General features: G+C 38.5%; 1 protein-coding gene across 1 annotated transcript in view; it reads right to left on the bottom strand.

Annotated features, from left to right (window-relative positions):
* Positions 1–325: 325 nt before the first annotated feature.
* Positions 326–22,479, bottom strand: part of MEIKIN (meiotic kinetochore factor) — a 72,468-nt gene continuing 50,314 nt past the window's right edge. Inside the window, exons 10-12 of the mRNA XM_065873685.1 lie at positions 16,251–16,331; positions 5,623–5,742; positions 326–346 (exon numbers count right to left, since the gene is read on the bottom strand). Coding sequence (XP_065729757.1) covers positions 326–346; positions 5,623–5,742; positions 16,251–16,331 — 222 coding nt within the window. The remainder of the gene's footprint in view (positions 347–5,622; positions 5,743–16,250; positions 16,332–22,479) is intronic.

The raw sequence follows: 22,479 nt of genomic DNA on the forward strand, positions 1-22,479 counted from the left end.
AAGTAAGACTGTTTTTATTCACAGATGACATAATTGCCTATGGTCTAATGGAACCTTTAGGGGAAGAAACTACTAGAGCTAATAATTAAGACTAGCAAGTTTACAGTACCTTTGTTATGAACTGAGGGTTTGTGTCCCTACAAAATTCATATGTTGAAGTCATAACCCTCAATGAGACTGTATGTGGAGATAGGGTCTATGAGAGGGTGATATGAGTTCATAAGGGTGAGGCCCAAATCTGAGAGGTCTGGTGCCCTCATAAGAAAAGGAAGAAACACCAGAGCCCTCTCTTTCTTTGTGCAAAGAGAGAAAAGACCATGTGAAGTCATAGCAAGATGGTGGCCATCTACAAGTGAGGAAAAGAGCCCTATCAGGAACTGAATAGGCCAGCACTTTGGTCTTGGACTTCCTGGCCTCCAGAACTGGGAAAAAATAAACTTCTGTTGTTTAATCCCCCCCAGTCTATGGTATTTTGTTATGGCAGCCCAAGAAGACTAATGTAATAATCAAATACCAAAAAAAGTGTATTTCTATATGCTAGCAATGAATAGTGAGAAACTGAAATTAATAGCATCAAAAATATGAAATATTGAAATTAGGTGAGAAATAATAACATCAGGTGGGAATAATAACCTGTACAGTAAAAATTACAAAATATTTTGGAGAAATATTGAAAAACACCTAAATAAATGGACAGATACACCTTTTTCTTAAGATGGGAAACTCAATCTTGCTATGATGTCAATTACCCTCAAATTAATCTACAGATTCAATGCAATCTAAATCAAAATCCTGTCAGGGTTTTGTTTTTTTCTTTTTTTGTAGAAATTGACAAGCTGATCCTAAAATTCATATAGAAATGCAAAGGACCTAGAATAGCCAAAACAACTGAAAAAGAATAACAAAGTTAGAGGGGTAACACTATCTGATTTCAAGAATTACTATAGTGCCACATTATTCAATACTGCATGGTATTGGCATAAAGGCAAACAAGTAGATGAATGGAACAATATAGAGAATCCAGACACAAACCCATACATATATAGGGATAACTGTTTTTCAGCAAAGATGCAAAGGCAATACAGTGAAGAAAGGATAGCATTTCCACAAATGGTGCTAGAATAACTGAATGTCAATATGCAAAAAAATGAACTTGAATCCGTACCTTACATCATATAATAAAATTAATTCAGGGCTTCCCTGGTGGCGCAGTGGTTGAGAATCTGCCTGCCAATGCAGGGGACACGGGTTTGAGCCCTGGTCTGGGAAGATCCCACATGCCACGGAACAACTAGGCCCGTGAGCCACAACTACTGAGCATGCGCATCTGGAGCTTGTGCTCTACAACAAGAGAGGCCGCGACAGTGAGAGGCCCGTGCACTGCGATGAAGAGTGGCCCCCACTCACCGCAACTAGAGAAAGCCCTCACACAGAAACGAAGACCCAACACAGCCAAAAATAAATAAATAAATAGCATTCCCTTTAAAAAAAATTAATTCATAGGCGTAAGTGTAAAACTTTAAATTATAAAACTTCTAGAAGAAAACATAGAAGATCGGACTTCCCTGGTGGCGCAGTAGTTAAGAATCTGCCTGCCAATGCAGGGGACACGGGTTTGATCCCTGGTCTGGGAAGATCCCACATGCTGAGGAGCGACTGGGCCTGTGCGCCACAACTACTGAGCCTGCGCTCTAGAACCCGCAAGCTACAACTACTGAGCATGTGTGCCACAACTACTGAAGCCCACGTGCCTAGAGCCCATACTCCACAACAAGAGAAGCCACCACAGTGAGAAGCCTGTGCACTGCAACAAAGAGTAGCCCCCACTCGCTGCAACTAGACAAAGCCTGCATGTAGCAATGAAGACCCGACGCAGCCAAAAATAAATAAATAAATTTATTTATTTAAAAAAAAAGAAAACATAGAATATCTTTGTGACCTTGGGTTAGGCAAAGATTTCTTAGATATGACAACAAAGGCACACCCCATTAAAAAACTGACAAGTTGGACTTTGTTGAAGTTAAAAATTTATATTCTTCAAATGACACTGTTTCACAAGCAACTACATGTTTCAAACACTGCTAGTGGAAATGTAAAATATGATAGAACCACTTTGGAAAACAGCTTGGCAATTTCCACTCTTAGATATCTACCCAAGAGGAAAGAAAATATACATCCATACTGTAAAAGAAAGTATATTCTGATACTTGTTAAAACAATAAGGAAGACTTTATTCAAAACTATTGTAATAGGGGTACTGCAATAGCAGAGAGAGATTGGGTCCAACTCCAAATACAGCAAAGATAGCTGGAGATTTATAGCCAATGAAGAGAGTGAAGTCATCAGAGGATGGAAAACTGCTATGAGAAGACAACAAGGATATGGGGATTCTTGCTAAACTGATCTGTGATACTATGATTTATGATAGGAAATATATATTTGATCTTTGCCCGCATTTCTGGTATAGAGCTCCTAAAACCCTTGGAATTTTCTAAGTGATGAGAGCAATGAGGTATCTTTTGTTACATTAATAAAGTGACTTTTGAACTGCACTTAAGGATAAGGGACTTCCCTGATGGTGCAGTGGTTAAGAATCCACCTGCCAATGCAGGGGACATGGGTTTGAGCCTTGTCCGGGAAGATCCCACATGCCGTTGAGCAACTAAGCCTGTGTGCCACAACTACTGAACCTGCGCTCTAGAGCCTGCAAGCCACAACTACTGAGCCCACGTGCCACAACTACTGAAGCCCGCGGACCTAGAGACCATGCTCTGCAACAAGAGAAGCCACCACAATGAGAAGCCCACGCACTGCAACGAAGAGTAGCCCCCGCTCACCACAACTAGAGAAAGCCTGCGTGCAGCAACAAAGACCCAACATAGCCAAAAAATAAATAAATAAGTTAATTAATTAAAAAAAAAAAAAGGATGGGGCTGGTTGCCAGGGAAACCAACTATGTGATTACAGGGTTGGAAATTTCAGGCCCACACCATAACCTCTCCTCATAAGGGAAGAGAGAGAAGCTAGAGGTTGAATGAATCACCAATGACCATTGATTTAATCAACCATGCCTGTGTAATGAAGCCTCCATAAAACTCCAAAAGTACAGGGTTCAAACAGCTTCTGGGTTGGTGAGATTTGGGGAGAACGGCACTCCAAGAAAAAGCATGGAAGCTCTGCACCCTTTCCTCATACCTTGCCCTATGCATGTCTTCTATCTGGCTGTTCCTTAATTATATCCTTTTATAATAAACCAGTAATTTAGTAAATAAAATGTTTTTCTGAGTTCTGTGAACTGCTCTAAAAAATTAATCAAACCCAAGGAGAGGGTTGTGAGAACCTCTGATTTATAGCCAGTAAGTCAGAAGTAAATGTAACAACCTGGACTTGTGACTGGAGTCTGAAGTCCAAGAATGGGGTCATAGGAACCTCCAATTTGTAGCCAGTCTGTCAGAAACATAGGTAATAACCTGGGCTTGCAATTGGTGTCTGAAGTGGAAGGTGTTCCTGTGGGACGGAGTCCTTTATCTGCAGAATCTGATGCTATCTCTGGGTAGATAGTGTCAGAATTGGGTTGAAATCTATGATACCCAGCTGGTGCCTGGAGCATCGCTTGTTGGAAGTGTGGGGAAACCCTCCCCATTGCACACTCGTTGAAATTGGGTCCAGGAACCGAATTAGACTTAATAGGCCAGGCTGCTAAAGGCAGCCAGGGTGATCAGGTATCAGGGGTGGGGAACTCTCTCTAAACTGATGTAGCAGAATTCTTGCTAAAACTGTATTCAAGGATGGACACGGAAGCCCAAGGTCAAGGCCAAGTTGAGAAGAGGGCTCAGAGTAGCCTAACTCAAGTTTGATCAAGGAGAGATTGTTTGTCAATACAAATACTTGTACACAAATGTTCCCAGCAGCTAAACAATCTGAATGTCCATAAATAGGTGAATGGTTAAATAAATTATGGTATACCATGCAATGGAATACTACTTAGCAATAAAAAGGAACAAACTATTGATACACTCAACAACATGGCTGAATCTCATAATTATGCTGAGTAAAAGAAGACAGACCAAAAAACTCTCCCTCTCTCTCTCTCAGTCTCTCTCTCTCTCCCCCTCTCCTCCTCCCTTCCCCCTCCCCCTCCCACCCCCCTCTCTCTCTCTCCTCCAAAATCCAATCTATAATGACAGTGACTAGATCAGTAGTTTCTTAGGGAGCAGAGGATGGGGCAGGAAGAAAGAAATTATAAAATGGTAGGCGGAAATTTTGGTGATGGATATTTTCACTATCTTGATTGTGGTGGTTGTTTCAAAGGTGCTTACATACGTAAAAACTTTTAAATTGCATACTTTAAATATGTGCAGTTTATTGCATGTCAATTATATTATACCTCAATAAAGAATGTTTTTTTAAAAAAGCAATAGTTCTGGGCTTCCCTGGTGGCGCAGTGGTTGAGAGTCCACCTGCCGATGCAGGGGACACGGGTTCGTGCCCCGATCCGGGAAGATCCCACATGCCGCGGAGCAGCTGGGCCCTTGAGCCATGGCTGCTGAGCCTGCGCGTCCGGAGCCTGTGCTCCGCAACGGGAGAGGCCACAACAGTGAGAGACCCGCGTACCGCAAAAAAAAAAAAAAAAAAAGGCAATAGTTCTCAGTTTCAACTGGGATCTCAACAATGGGCTATAATCTTGGTTTCCCTAATTCTTCCATTCCCCCAAACTCCTATTTCAAACTATTTTTACTATCCTTAAGCCTCTTACCCTATATTCTTTCTTTCTCTTACTCTCTTTCTCTGAAGATTATCCCTCAAGATGCCTCTAGTCTCAGACTTTTACAATCTGCTCTCCACCTCTGGAGCCAAAATAAACTTTATACAAGAACATTTGATATATCCTGTTTACAATCCCTTACCAGCCCCACCTCAAGAAAAAATCCAAATTCCTTAACATGGATTATAAGACGCTCTTTGATACTGGCCCCTGTTGATCTCTACAATCTCATCTCCAGCTTTCTCCTCACCACCTGCATGCCCACCTTCACTCCAGGGTCACAGTGAAAAGATCTAGCTGCAATGAACCACTGCCCATCCCTAAGTTCTGCCTCTTAATTTCTTTTTCTCTCTGCCTCTTTCTTGTCTTATTCTTTATCTCTGTCTCTCTTGTCTGCCCTCTTTCCCCTTCTTTCTGTCTCTTTCTCTCTCCCTCTCTCTCTTCTGTTCTTCTCTCTTTTTCTGGTCATCCTCTTTCTTTACTCCCACCCCACACCCCATGGCCCTTAGAGTTATGAGTTTTATTAGTGGATCATAGTACTTCCATATATTCATTCTAACACAACTAGGTTGATGTCTACAATGTATATGCACAGACAAAAACTGAGTTTTGGATTCAAGTAGGATAATACTATTTCCTCTAGTTGTTTAATATCCCTAGGTCCTGATGATGCAAAGTGTTTTGGCTGTGGCAGCCTAATATCCTTTATTTGGAATTATATCTGATAGCTGACTCCACAAGTAGATGATGTTAGCCTCAACTGAGTTACAGATCTCTTAAAGTATCTCATATACAAAGTATCCAATATAACAGTAATTATTTCTTTTAGTAAGTGAAGGAAAATTTGAAAATACTACCTCATTTGAAGAATTTTCTTGCAAAGTTGACACAGGAACAATTTCATTTGAATTAACATAATTGCTGACATTTGGAAACAGTTCTTCAAAAGATGTTTTTTGCACTGAGGACAAATCAATCTATAAAAGAATATATTACTCTTTTGTAGAAGCTCAATGTGGCAAAAACAATATTTTTAATTAAAGGAAAGTTGAACTACTCTCTCAACAGAATGATTTTCTTGTGAACTTGACATATGAATAATTTTATCTGAATTAATATACTTGCTGATATTTAGAAATACTTTTTCAAAAGATGCATGTTTAACTGGGAACAAGTGAATCTATAAAGAAGAATACAAGGCTCTTTAGCTTTAAAATTATTTTTTAAATAGGAATTTTCATTTGCTAAAGTACAATTTAATTTTTATATATTAAGTACCTACTAAATGAAATTCACATACCCAGCAACTACACCTCATGGAATAATTTCTACTGCTCTTCCCTTAACTGTCAGCCTTCCCCAGTGTTCTACCCTTGCCTTCTTTTTGCCTACCAATTGTATACTAGAGATTTTTAAATCTCTATCTCTTTCCTGAGCACCATAACCATAGCATTATCAGGTTACTTAAATCACCACATATTTCTACATCAAATTCAAAATATTTAAAACCAAAGTCATGATCCATACTCTTTAGTTTGGGATTCCAAGAAGCTTTGTCATGTTGACTATCCAGATCAGACTAGGTCTGGCCTGAACCTAGGCTACACCACATGTATGTGTGCCCAAAATGAATTATCAACTGTGCTGGGTAGGGAGTGGGAGGCATCTGCCTTTGCCTAGCTCCTCTTCCTTGTAGGAGGACAGAGCAACTTCAGGCCTATCAATGTGTATCTTGAAACAGTGTTAGGAAGGTCACATTAAAGTGAGGCCCTAGAAAATGAAAATCTCCAGAAATCCTTGAGTCACCTGGCCTCCTTTCAGTGTAGTCAGCCAAGGAATGACAGCTTGGAATTGAGGGGAATCTATATGCCTCATTTGGTGTAGAAGAACCAAAGGGCAATTAGTCTCAGACTCATTTGGTAACAAAATGTAAACCTTAAAATGTTAAGCCATTAAGTGTTCTCAAAAGTATTTTTATTTATTAAAAGACACTGGTATTTACCTACAGAATGGGAGAAAATATTTGAAAATCCTTTGTCTGATAAGGGTCTAGTATGTAGAACATATAAAGAACACTTACAACTCAACAATAAAAAGACAAATAACCTAACTTTTAAATGAGCAAAGGATCTGAGTAGACATTTCTCCAAAGAAGATATACAAAGGGCCAATAAGCTCCATTACAAAATCACAATGAGATACAACTTCACACCCAAAAAGATGGATGATAGTAAGTGTTGGTAAGAATATAGACAAATCAGAACACTCATACACTGCTGCTGGGAATGTAAAACTATTCAACCACTTTGGAAAACAGTCTATCAATTCCTCTAATGACCAACCATAGAGTTACCTTATAACCCTTCAATTTTACTTCTAGGTATACATTCAAGAGAAATGAAAACATATATCCACACAAAAGCTTGTACCTGGATGTTTATGGCAGCTTTATTCATAATAGTCCAAAGGCAGAAATAACCCAAATGGCCATGAACACAATAGAATATTGTTTGGCCATGAAAAGGAAAGAAGTACTGATACCTTGAAAACATTATGCTAAGTAAAAGAAGTTAGTCACAAAAGACTACATATTATATGATTTTATTTATATAAAATGTCCAGGAAATCTACTGAGATGGAAAGCGGATTAGTGGTTTCTTGGGGCCAGATAGTGGGATGGAGGAATAAGGGGATAATAGTAATGGTTAAAGGGTACAGGGTTTGTTTTTAAGGTGATAAAAATGTTCTAAAATTGACTGGGGTGATAATGGCACATATTTGTGAATATACTAAAAAACGCTGAAATTTATACTCTAAATAGGTGAACTGTACCTCAATAAAGCTGTTTTTAAAAGTCCACCACAAAAAAAGTATTAAACATACAGTTACCACGTAACCAATTCTTTTTCCTCTTATAGGTATATACCCAAGAAAACTGAAAACATATATCCATACAAAGACTTGTACACGAACACTCATAGCACTATTATTCATCCAAATGCCCATAAACTGATGAATTAGAAAATAAAATGTGGTATATCCTTATAATGGGATATTATTCAGCCATAAATAAGGAACAATGTACTGATAAATGCTGTAACATGGATGAATCTTGAAAATATTATAAGTGAAAGCAGCTAGACACAAAAAGGCCACATACTGTATGATACAATTTCTATGAAATGGCCACTTATTAATAAGCAAACCTAAAAACACAGAAAGTAGATTAGTAATTTCCAGGAGCTGAAGGGTGAGATGGGGGGAATGGTAAGTGACTGCTAAGGGGGTGATGAAAAATGTTCCTGAATGTTCCTAAATTAGGGGTCAACGGCTGCACAACCTTCTGAGTATACTAAAAGTCACTGAATTCACACTTTAGCAAGGTGAATTTTATAAAATGTGAATTATAGCTTAATTTTAAAAAGATGTTGGTATTTACAAAATAGTCAAAAGATTAGTTTTGTAGGGGAAAAAACTCATTTTTAAACACTTATTTCTCATATATACATTTTAACCCAAAATATAAAACAAAAATGAATAAAAAATGAAAGTCATTTTCTGGAAAAAGTATTAATCTTTAGAACACTGGAAAGATTATGAGCAGAGTGTTCACAGAAATCTTTTCCCCATCTTGAAAAAGTGATCTTTGGTTAACTCTCCAACTCTGTTCCACTAGGATAAAGGTAAGAATGTCAACTGTATTACTAGGTAACATTGCTTAGGGTAAAAATGGTATCTGATTGAGAAATTGCATCTGGACTGGGAGGAACTATACGCACACTATAAGTAAATAAATACCAGAAAAGGCACCATATTTTGGGCTTCCCTGACTCTTGTAATTAGGCATATCTCTTGTGGGGACCCTGGAAGCTGCGCCTATGTGTTATTACAAAAGATACTGGATCTCATCTCCTTGTATCTGAGCTGCCCCAGACTGCTATATAAGCTGCTATATAAGCTACTACATGGACTTCTGTGAGGACTGCTCCTGCTGAAGAGGAATATCTGATCCTCCTCTACTGTATACCTGCTGTATACCTAAACAGCTGTATACCTGTTGTTTAGTTGAACCTAAGAAGAACCCCGGCTGGGTAAGAGCTAAATTATAGATTCTTAGAAGAAAACACAGGGAGAAACCTTCATGACACTGCATTTAATAATGAATTCTTGGATATGACACAAAAGCAAAGGCAACAACAACAAAAGATAAACTGGACTACATAAAAATTTTAAACTTTTCTGCATCAAAGGACACTATCAACAGAATGAAAAGGTAACCCACAAAATAGGAGAAAATATTTGCAAACCATATATCTGATAAGGGGTTAATATCTAGAATATATAAAGAACTCCTATAACTGAACAACAAAAAAATAAACAACCTGATTTTTTAAATGTGCAAAGAACTTGAAAAGACACTTCTCAAAAGAAGATATAAAAATGGTTAATAAGCATATGAAAAGATGCTCAACATCATTGGCCATTAGGGAAATACAAATCAAAACCACAAGGAGAGAGAGGAGCTTCAAGATGGTGGAGGAGTAAGACGTGGAGATCACGCTCCTCCCCACAAATACATCAGAAATACATCTACATGTGGAACAACTCCTACAGAACACCTACTGAACGTTGGCAGAAGAACTCAGACCTCCCAAAAGGCAAGAAACTCCCCACGTACCTGGTCTGAGCTGTGTGTATGACAGGCTCTTGGTGCTCCAGCCAGGCATCAGGGCTGTGCCTCTGAGGTGGGAGAGCCAAGTTCAGGACACTGGTCCACAAGAGACCGCACAGCTCCATGTAATATCAAATGGTGAAAATCTCCCAGAGATCTCCATCTCAACGCCAAGACCCAGCTCCACTCAATGACCAGCAAGCTACAGTGCTCGACACCCTATGCCAAACAACTAGCAGGACAGGAACACACCCCCACCCATTAGCAGAGAGGTTGCCTAAAATCATCATAAGGCCACAGACACCCCAAAACACACCACCAGACGTGGACCTGCGCACCAGAAAGACAAGATCCAGCCTCATCCACCAGAACACAGGCACTAGTCCCCTCAACCAGGACGCTTACACAACCCACTGAACCAACCTTAGCCACTGGGGGCAGAAACCAAAAACAACAGGAACTACGAACCTGTAACCTGCGAAAATGAGACCCCAAACACAGTAAGTTAAGCAAAATGAGAAGAGAGAGAAACATACTGCAGATGAAGGAGCAAGGTAAAAACACACTAGACCTAACAAATGAAGAGGAAATAGGCAGTCTATCTGAAAAAGAATTCAGAATAATGATAGTAAAGACGATCCAAACTCTCGGAAATAGAATGGAGAAAATACAAAAAACGTTTAACAAGGACCTAGAAGAACTAAAGAGGAAACAAGCAACGATTAACAACACAAAAAATGAAATTAAAAGTACTCTAGAAGGGATCAATAGCAGAATAACTGAGGCAGAAGAATGGATAAGTGACCTGGAAGGTAAAGTAGTGGAAATAGCTACTGCAGAGCAGAATAAAGAAAAAAGAATGAAAAGAATTGAGGACAGTCTCAGAGACTTCTGGGACAACATTAAACTCACCAACATTCGAATTATAGGGGTCCCAGAAGAAGAATAGAAAAAGAAACGGACTGGGAAAATATGTGAAGAGATTATAGTTGAAAACTTCAATAATATGAGCAAGGAAATAGTTAATCAAGTCCAGGAAGCACAGAGAGTCCCATACAGGATAAATTCAAGGAGAAACACGCCAAGACACATATTAATCAAACTGTCAAAAATTAAATAAAAGAAAACATATTAAAAGCAGCAAGGGAAAAACAACAAATAATGCAAAAGGGAATCCACATAAGGTTAACAGCTGATCTTTCAGCAGAAACTCTGCAAGCCAGTAGGGAGTGGCAGGACATATATAAAGTGATGAAGGGGAAAAACCTACAACATAGATTACTCTACCCAGCCAGGATCTCATTCAGATTTGATGGACAAATCAAAACCTTTACAGACAAGCAAAAGCTAAGAGAATTCAGCACCACCAAACCAGCTTTACAACAAATGCTAAAGGAACTTCTCTAGGCAGAAAACACAAGAGAAGAAAAACACCTACAATAACAAACCCAAAACAATTTAGAAAATGGTAATAGGACCATACATATTGATAACTACCTTAAATGTAAATGGATTAAAGACTCCAACCAAAAGACACAGACTGGCTGAATGGATACAAAAACAAGACACGAATATATGCTGTCTACAAGAGACCCACTTCAGACCTAGGGACACATATAGAGTGAAAGTGAGGGGATGGAAAAAGATATTCCATGCAAATGGAAATCAAAAGAAATCTGGAGTAGCAATTCTCATATCAGACAAAATAGACTTTAAAATCAAGATTATTACAAGAGACAAAGAAGGACACTACATAACGATGAAGGGATCAATCCAAGAAGAAGATATAACAATAGTAAATATTTATGCACCCAACACAGGAGCACCTCAATACATAAGGCAAATGCTAACCACCATAAAAGGGGAAATCAACAGTAACACAATCATAGTAGGGGACTTTAACACCCCACTTTCACCAATGGACAGATCATCCAAAATGAAAACAAATACGGAAACACAGGCTTTAAATGATACGTTAAACAAGATGGACTTAATTGATATTTATAGGACATTCCATCCAAAAACAACAGAATACACTTTCTTCTCAAGTGCTCATGGATTATTCTCCAGGATAGATAATATCTTGGGTCACAAATCAAGCCTTGGTAAATTTAAGAAAATTGAAATCATATCAAGTATCTTTTCCGACCACAATGCTATGAAACTAGATATCAACTACAGGAAAAAATCTGTAAAAAATACAAACACATGGAAGCTAAACAATACACTACTTAATAACCAAGAGATCACTGAAGAAATCTAAGAGGAAATCAAAAAATACCTAGAAACAAATGACAATGAAAACACAAGACCCAAAACCTATGCGACGCCACAAAAGCAGTTCTAAGAGGGAAGTTTAGAGCAATACAATCCTACCTTAAGAAACAGGAAACATCTTAAATAAACAACCTAACCTTACACCTAAAGCAATTAGTGAAAGAAGAACAAAAAAACCACAAAGTGAGCAGAAGGAAAGAAATCATAAAGATCAGACCAGAAATAAATGAAAAAGAAATGAAGGAAGCAATAGCAAAGATCAATAAAACTAAAAGCTGGTTCTTTGAGAAGATAAACAAAATTGATAAACCATTAGCCAGTCTCATCCAGAAAAAAAGGGAGAAGGCTCAAATCAATAGAATTAGAAATGAAAAAGGAGAAGTAACAACTGACACTGCAGAAATACAAAGTGTCATGAGAGATTACTACAAGCAACTATATGCCAATAAAATGGAAAATCTGGAAGAAATGGACAAATTCTTAGAAATGCACAACCTTTCGAGACTGAACCAGGAAGAAATAGAAAATATAAACAGACCAATCACAAGCACTGAAAGTGAAACTGTGATTAAAAACCTTCCAACAGACAAGAGCTCAGGACCAGATGGCTTCACAGGCGAATTCTATCAAACATTTAGAGAAGAGTAACACCTATCCTTATGAAACTCTTCCAAAATATAGCAGAGGGAGGAACACTCCCAAACTCATTCTATGAGGCCATCATCACCCTGATACCAAAACCAGACAAAGATGTCACAAAGAAAGAAAACTACAGGCCAATATCACTGATGAACATAGATGCAAAAATCCTCAACAAAATACAAGCAAACAGAATCCAACAGCACATTAAAAGCATCATACACCATGATCAAGTGGGGTTTATCCCACGAATGCAAGGATTCTTCAATATACACAAATCAATCAATGTGATACAACATATTAACAAATTGAAGAAGAAAAACGATATGATCATCTCAATAGATGCAGAGAAAGCTTTCGACAAACTTCAATACCCATTTATGATAAAAACCCTCCAGAAACTAGGTATAGAGGGAACTTACCTCAACATAATAAAGGCCATATATGACAAACACACAGCCAATGTTGTCCTCAATGGTGAAAAACTGAAAGCATTTCCACTAAGATCAGGCACAAGACAAGGTTGCCCACTCTCACCACTCTTATTCAACATAGTTTTGGAAGTTTTAGCCACAGCAATCAGAGAAGAAAAAGAAATAAAAGGAATCCAAATCGGAAAAGAAGAAGTAAAGCTGTCACTGTTTGCAGATGACATGACACTATACGTAGAGAATCCTCAAGATGCTACCAGAAAACTACTAGAGCTAATCAATGAACTTCGTAAAGTAGCAGGATACAAAATTAAGTGCACAGAAATCTCTGGCATTCCTATACACTAGTGATGAAAAATCTGAAAGAGAAATTAAGGAAACACGCCCATTTACCATTGCAACAAAAAGAATCAAATACCTAGGAATAAACCTACCTAAGGAGACAAAAGACCTGTATGCAGAAAATTATAAGACACTGATGAAAGAAATTAAAGATGATACAGACAGATGAAGAGATATACCATTTCCTTGGATTGGAAGAATCAACATTGTGAAAATGACTATACTACCCAAAGCAATCTACAGATTCAGTGCAATCCCTATCAAACTACCACTGGCATTTTTCACAGAACTAGTACCAAAAATTGCACAATTTGTATAGAAACACAAAAGAGTCCAAATAGCCAAAGCAATCTTGAGAAAGAAAAACAGGAGCTGAAGGAATCAAGCTCCCTGACTTCAGACTATACTACAAAGGTACAGTAATCAAGACAGTATGGTACTAGCACAAAAACAGAAATATAGAACAATGGTACAGGATAGAAAGCCCAGAGATAAACCCACGCACATATGGTCACCTTACCTTCAATAAAGAAGGCAAGAATGTACAGTGGAGAAAACACAGCCTCTTCAATAAGTGGCGCTAGGAAAACTGGACAGCTACATGTAAAAGAATGAAATTAGAACACTTCCTAACACCATACACAATAATAAACTCCAAATGGATTAAAGACCTAAATGTAAGGCCAGACACTATCAAACTCTTAGAGGAAAACACAGGCAGAACACTCTATGACATAAATCACAGCAAGATCCTTTTTGACCCACCTCTTAGGTAAATGGAAATAAAACCAAAAATAAACAAATGGGACCTAATGAAACTTAAAAGCTTTTGCACAGAAAAGGAAACCATAAAGAAGACGAAAAGACAACCCTCAGAATGGGAGAAAATATTTGCAAATGAAGCAACTGACAAAGGATTAATCTCTAAAATTTATGAGCAGCTCATGCAGCTCAATATCAAAAAAACAAACAATGCAATCCAAAAATGGGCAGAAGATCTATATAGACATTTCTCCAAAGAAGATACACAGATTGCCAACAAACACATAAAAGAATGCTCAACTTCATTTATCATTAGAGAAATGAAAATCAAAACTACAATGAGATATCATCTCACACCAGTCAGAATGGCCATCACAAAAAATCTACAAACAATAAATGCTGTAGAGGGTGTGGAGAAATGGGAATCCTGTTGCACTGTTGGTGGGAATTGATACAGCCACTATGGAGAACATTATGGAGGTTCCTTAAAAAACTAAAAATAGCACTACCATACAACCCAGCAATCCCACTACTGGGCATATACCCTGAGGAAACCATAATTCAAAAAGAGTCATGTACCACAACGGTCATTGCTCCTCTATTTACAATAGCCAGGACATGCTCTATTTACAATAGCCAGGACATGGAAGCAACCTAAGTGTCCATCATCAGATAAATGGATAAAGAAGATGTGGCACATATATACAATGGAATATTACTCAGCCATAAAAAGTAACAAAATTGAGTTATTTGGAGTGCGGTGGATGGACCTAGAGTCTGCCATATAGAGTGAAATCAGAAAGAGAAAAACAATTACTGTATGCTAACACATATATATGGAATCTAAAAAAAAAAAAGGTCATGAAGAACCTAAAGGAAAGACGGGAATAAAGATGCAGACCTACTAGAGAATGGACTTGAGGATACGGGGAGGGGGAAGGGTAAACTGGCACAAAGTGAGAGAGTGGCATGGACATATATACACTACCAAATGTAAAACCGATAGCTAGTGGGAAGCAGCCGCATAGCACAGGGAGATCAGCTCGGTGCTTTGTGACCACCTAGAGGGGGGTGTGCGGGAGGGAGATGCAAGAGGGAAGAGATACGGGAATGTGTGTATATGTATGGCTGATTCACTTTGTTGTAGAGCAGAGGCTAGCACACAATTGTAAAGCAATTATACTCCAATAAAGGTGTTAAAAAAAAAAACCACAAGGAGATACCATCTCACATCTATTATTTAAAAAAAAACACAGAAAGTAACAAGTGTTAGCAAGGATGTAGAGAAATTGGAACCTTTGTAAATTGTGGTGCAAATGTAAAATAGTGCAACTGACATGGAAAACAGTATGGTGGCTCCTCAAAAAGGTAAAAAGAGAATTACTATAGAATCTAGCAATTCTACTTCAAGTAATATACCCAAAAGAATTGAAAGCAGGGTCACAAAGAGATATTTTTACACTCATATTCATAGCAGCATTATTCACAATAGCCAAAAGATGGAAGCAACCAAATGCCCATAGACAGAAGAATGGATAAACAAAATTGGTATATTCACACAATGTATTATTATTTAGCCTTTAAAAAGGAAGTATATTCTGACACATGCTACAACATAGATAAACCTTGAAGACATTATGCTAAGTGAAATAAGTCAGTCACAAAAAAGACAAATACTGTATGATTCCATTTATATGAAGTACCTAGAACAATCAGATTCATAGAGACAGAAAGTAGAATGGTGGTAGCAAGGGACTCAGGGAGGAAAGAATGGGGAGTTACTGTTTAATGGGTATGAAATTTCAGTTTTGCAAGATGAAAAATTTCGTAGTATGGTTGGTGGTGATGGTTGCACAACAATGTGAATGTACTTGAACTGCACATTTAAAAATGGTTAAAATGGGGCTTCCCTGGTGGCACAGTGGTTGAGAGTCCGCCTGCCGATGCAGGGGACACAGGTTCGTGCCCCGGTCCAGGAAGATCCCACATGCCGTGGAGCGGCTGGGCCTGTGAGCCATGGCAGCTGAGCCTGCGCGTCCGGAGCCTGTGCTCCGCAACGGGAGACGCCGCAACAGTGAGAGGCCCGCGTACCACACACACACACAAAAAAAAGGTTAAAATGGTAAATTTTATGTTATATATATTTTGCCACAATAAAAAAAATTTTTAAAGAAGACAGAAATCTTTCTTTCATGTATACCAGTATATAGAGTACTTCCAGTGAAAGTATGTTTATGCAACAGAAATTACAGACATTATTGTCTATGTGCGATATTCCCCTGGTCTAAGAGAAATAGAATAATGGGAAGAACAGGGAACCAGAAAACAGATACTACCAGTGCCAAATGCTAATAACACTTACCATTAAACTAGCTGTTTGTGAAGATGGAGTACTTGTTAACAGGCCTCTGCTTTTCTTATCAGAAGTACTGGAATGTGTGTTCTATCAGTATTTTGTGAAATAGGGAATTGAATAGCAGAAGTAAATAAAATACCTTAATGCAGTACAAACAAAATTTTAATAGTATACTAGATCATATGTCATAATAATAAAATTTTAATATGCTAATTAACTTTTAAAACACTAGACAGGAAACTAAAGAATTTTTTGGCTTGAGCTAGGTCAAACAACCTCCAAGAGAACTCTATGTGGTAAAAATTATATATCTCTTCGAATAGGTGTCATTACATGCTGCAAAGCCTGGAACCCAAATTCATAAAACCTGAACATCACAGGGAAGTTGTGTTAGGTTTCTTTTTTCTTTCTTTCGTCTTTTCTTTCTTGAACTCTTTCTTTCTGGCTTAAAATCTCTTAAACTAGTTGTTCAAGACATAATCTGGAATTATTAGGAAGATTTTATCAAAAAAATTATAAGTAAATTTACCTAGTACACTAAATATGTTAGTTCTCTAATTTATTACCTATATGATCTTTTAATTTGTTCATCTGAACAATAGGGATTATTCTACCCTAGGAATTGCCATGCAAAGGTTACAAATAATGCTGTTCCACTGCAAGGAGTGCAGTTAGCTGATACTGCCCAGCTGCAACACCTTTAGAATCTGCTTCAGCTTTCAGGTTGAGGCCATCATCTTCTAGGGCAAGCCTCAGCCAACATCTAAGCATAGCAGCCCAACATAATATTCCTGTAATGGACAATCTTTGCTCCAGACCTCCCCACTGGGAGAGACTTTGTCAGATCTGCATTGAAGACTGAGGCTATTCCAGCCCAATCTTCCTTCCTCCCTGCTTTCCTTTCTCAGGTATTACCCCCTCCAATATGCCATTTGAACGCTTTTTTTTTTTTTGCGTTATTAGGGCCTCTCACTGTTGTGGCCTCTCCCGTTGCGGAGCACAGGCTCCGGACACACAGGCTCAGCGGCCATGGCTCATGGGCCCAGCCGCTCCGCGGCATGTGGAATCTTCCCGGACCGGGGCACGAACCCGTGTCCCCTGCATCGGCAGGCAGACTCTCAACCACTGCGCCACCAGGGAAGCTCTGAACTCTTAATTCTGCCGGAATAATCTCTTCCCAGTGGTCTCAAGTGACACAATTGTCAACAGCCAATCCATTTAAAAAACATCTGCCTGGGGCTTCCCTGGTGGCGCAGTGGTCGAGAGTCCGCCTGCCGATGCAGGGGACATGGGTTCGTGCCCTGGTACGGGAAGATCCCACATGCTGCAGAGCGGCTGGCCCTGTGAGCCATGGCCGCTGAGCCTGCGCGTCCGGAGCCTGTGCTCCGCAACGGGAGAGGCCACAACAGTGAGAGGCCCGCGTACCGCAAAAAAAAAAAAAAAATCTGCCTGTATATAGCTGTAAGTACATAGATTCTCCGCATTTTTTCCTAGATTTGCTAAGACATTAATGCATACCTAAATTTTCCTAATAAGTACATTTTCTTTTTATAGTCTTTTCAAGAATTAGTTAATAAAAGGCCAGTGCTTACCAACGCAGGTTTGAGGGGCTGAGGCAGCAGAACTTTAGCAACTGATCTACCTGCACTGCTTTCTACAACAGACCTCTGGTGAGATGATGGAACCTTGATATTTAGGTGATGAGAGCTTAATGTTGTTCGAGAACTTGTATCTCTAGGTTCAGGATCTTTTTCAGGCTGAAACAAATTCAGAATCATAAAACACATTTTACAATGCTATAAAAACATTTGTATCATGTCTCAGATGTCCTATTTTTATTGTTTTTTATATATTTGTGTTATAATTGTTATAATTAAAATGGGATCTATATTTCTATCTATAATTCCCTCAACTTGAAAGAAAGTTTTAAACTTAAAAAGTTTTTTTAAAAAAAGTAAGGTTTTTAATATATTTAAGGAAAAAAAAATCTGTTGAAGGACAAAATAGTCTGAAATATACTCAGCTCAAAAAATTGTCCTACCAAATTTAAGGTAACATCTCCCAAATAGTGTTTTGTGAAAAGAAAAATGATAACAAGATCTATTTATTTGTCACTATTTAAAACTAAATTTTAGAGAAAACATTAAATATATTTATATAAATATCTTTATTATGCAATAATCTTTATTTAAAAAATAAAGAGTCCTTTCTAAGACATCAGGAAGCTGCAACTACAAGAAAGTGTATTGCGGGCTTCCCTGGGGGCACAGTGGTTGAGAGTCCACCTGCCGATGCAGGGGACACGGGTTCGTGCCCCGGTCCAGGAAGATCCCACATGCCGTGGAGCGGCTGGGCCCGTGAGCCATGGCCGATGAGCCTGTGCGTCCGGAGCCTGTGCTCTGCAATGGGAGAGGCCACAACAGTGAGAGGCCCGCGTACCGCCAAAAAACAAAAACAAAAACAACCAAACAAACAAAAAAGGAAAGTGTATTGCTTTACCAACTAGTCCCTGCACTGAAAACTGTTCAGTGACTGCTTGTCCTAAGTTATGTGACTTGTCTTATGCTTTCAAGATGTGTTTATAATAATTTTCAGGGACTTCCCTGGTGGTTAAGAATCCACCTGCCAATGCAGGGGACATGGGTTCGAGCCCTGGTCTGGGAAGATCCCACATGCCGTGGAGCAGCTAAGCCCATGAGCTACAACTACTGAGCCTGCACTCTAGAGCCCACGAGCCACAACTACTGAGTCCGTGTGCCACAACTACTGAAGCCCACATGCCTAGAGCCCATGCTACACAATAAAGACAAGCCACCGCAATGAGAAGCCCGTGCACTGCAACGAAGAGTAGCCCCTGCTTGCTGCAACTAGAGAAAGCCGGTTCACGGCAACGAAGACCCAACACAGCCAAAAATAAATTAATTAATTAATTAAAATAAATAAATAAAGTAGAATAATATTCAAAGTTTAAATATATTCAACATAACTGAGGAGAATGCAATTTGAGAATGACAAGATTTTGAGTTGAGGGTAAGGGGATAAAGAGGATGATAAAGAAAGAGGAGGGGAGGGAAGTAGAAGAGGTAAGGTATTGATATAGTCCAAGCAAAGGAAAGAACAAAGGTATGGAGCAAAGAGTGAGGTACTTACTGTCAACTATTAACTCCTTTCTTTCACTGAAAATTTCACACCTTGCATACAGCCTTTTCTCTCACTCCTGTCATCATTCTCAGCAATTTCATCATCCAAGGGAATAACCCAGCCAACCAACTGGTCTCTAAGTTGCTTGATCTCTGCATTTCCAATAACCTTTTTCCCTCATGGCATTTCATTCACTCTATGACCAAACTTAGCCCTTGCCATCAATAGAAACTACAGAATCAATCAATTCAAATAGCTTCCTATATTTGTCCAACCCCTGCACAATTATCTTCAGGAAATAAACTTCCCTGTCACTGAAATCTCCAATTTACTGATCCTACAATGTTATCTCATCCATGATCTTTCTCCTGTCTTATTCCTTCCTTATCTACCACCAACCATCATTATAACTACCTTCTTATTGCTTTCTCCTCCTATCACAGATGCCTGACAAATCCCCAGCCTGATGAACCCTAACATCAGTATCCACTGTACCACAGTGCAATTAAGTGTTGGAGAAAATTATACAATGTGGCATACCAACAGCACCACAAACTCAAAAGGAGTAGCCACAGATTGGCACCTCTTCTACACTTCTCTAGCTTCTCATGACTATTTCAAAATCACCCAATTTTCCTTAAACCTCTAGCCTCCTTCCTTCTACCATCTGCAACTGACATCTTTGGCTCACTCTTCCCTGCAACAATAAAAGACATCAAACAGCATCCAACTACTCATTCGAGACTCATAATTTTGGGGGCCCAGTGCAAATTAAAATTGTGGGGCCCCAATGTTTAAAAGCTATTTAAAATGTCAAGATGGTGAAAACAGAGCATTAAATGAAGCATGGGGTCCTTCTAAGCACAATACCTGCCCTGCTACCACTGTATCTACAAGTATATCACAACAGAAATCTCCCTCTTTTAAATGCCAGTTCCTCCACTGGTATTCTGGATCTCATCCTTCCTCATCTTTTCAAGGACTTCTTTTCTCCATTTAATAGTATAGGGAGCTTTTTGTTTTTATTTTTTAAAATAGCTTTATTGAGATATAAATCACCATAAAATTCACCCATTTAAAGAGTAAAATTCAATGGTTTTTAATACATTCACAGGGTTGTGCAATCATCACCACAGCCTATTTTAGAACATTTTTGTCCCCACTAAAAGAAACCCCATAACCATTAGCAGTCAATCTCCATTCCATCCCCATCAGCCCTAAGTAACTACTAATCTATGGCTGTCTTTATATATTTGCCTATCCTGGACACGTCTTATAAATGAGGTCATATAATATGTGGCCTTTTGTGACTGGCTTATTTCACAGTGCATAGTTTTTTCAAGGTTCATCCAAGTTGTAGCATGTATCAGTGCTTCATTGGTTTTTATTGCCAAATAATATTCTATTGTATGGATATACCACATTTTATTTACCCATTCATCAGGAGATGGACACTGCTGTTGTTTCCACTTTTTGCCTGTTGTGAATAAATGCTGTCAAGAACATTCATGTATAAGTTTTGTAAGGATGTATGCTTTTATTTCTCCTGGGTATAAACCTAAGAGTAGAATTGCTGAGTCCTACGGTAACTCCACGTTTAAAATTTTGAAGAAACTGCCAAATTGTTTTACAAATCAGCTGTACTATTTTACATTCACCCCACAATGCTTGAAGGTTCTCATTTCTTCACATTATCACCAACATTTATTATTGTCTGTCTTGTTTTTCTTTTTTTGGCTGTGCTGTGCAGCTTGCAGAATTGTAGTTCCCCGACCAGGGAATGAACCCAGGCCACAGCAGTGAAAGTGCCGAGTCCTAACCACTGGACCACCATGGAATTCCCTTATCTGTCTTTTTGATTATAGTCATCCTAGTGGATATGAAGTCATACCTTATTGTGGTTTTGATTTGCATTTCCCTAATGACTAAGGATATTGAGCATCTTTTCATGTACTAATTGGCCATCTGTATATCTTCTTCAAAATAATATAAGGAAGTTCTCATAGACCAGCATCCCAGAAATGGTAAAGCTATAGTCAGGAAGAGAAACTTAGGAACACAGCTTTTGAGAAGGGGCAGAACATGCAAGAGCATAAGAAATGGCATTTAATGTAACACATGACACACAAATTATAAGATGCTTGATTTGTATAGAAAGGGGTGCATGTGTGTGTTTGTGTGTGTGTGTGTGTGTGTGTGAGAGAGAGAGAGAGAGAGAGAGAGAGAGATGATGGAATATGAAACTGAGACAGCATGCATGGAAACAGGAAAGGGAAATGTAACCAGGAGGAAGCAAAGAAGCATGGAAAAGAAAACACAGAAGTATGTGGAAGATTTTTCATTGCTTTAGGTTAAAAAAGTGAAATTCAGGTCAACTTCAACTAGATCTCTATGTCACAGGGAGCTCCAGTTGCCTACTGAGTTACATTCAACTATTCCCTCTTCTTTCCTTCTATTATTCCCATTAGCCCTCAAAAATGGTCCCACATATCCCATCTTTAAAACAAAACAGAATAAATTTCCTCTGACCCTGCCTCTCCCTCTAGTTACTGTTCTTTTCCCCTATTTCCCATCAGAGTTAATCTCTATAGATAATCATTACTTCCTTACTTTATTTTTTTCTTTTTTTCCCACCTTTATTGAGGAATAATTGACAAATATAATAATATATATATTTAAAGCATACAAGTGATAATTTGATATACATATACATTGTGGAATGGTTACCAAGATCAAGGTAATTAACATATCCATCACCTCACATAGTTAACATTAGTGGAGTGTGCATTGTGAGAAAGCTTAAAATATATTTTCAGCAACTTTTAAAATATACAATACCATATTATTAACTATTCACCATGCTAATGTCAGACCCTCAGAACTTATTTTTCTTACAACTGAAAGTTTGTACTGTTTAACCTACATCTCACCATTTCCTCATCCCCCAGACCCTGGCAACCACTGTTCTATTCTCTGTAATGAAATTGGCTTTTTCCCCCCACATATAAGCAATACCATACAGTATTTATCTTTCTCTGGTTTATTTCACTTAGCATAATGCCCTACAGGTTCATACAGATTGTCGCAAATGGCA

This window comes from Phocoena phocoena, chromosome 3 (assembly GCF_963924675.1).
Source record: "Phocoena phocoena chromosome 3, mPhoPho1.1, whole genome shotgun sequence".
Lineage (NCBI taxonomy): Eukaryota > Metazoa > Chordata > Mammalia > Artiodactyla > Phocoenidae > Phocoena > Phocoena phocoena.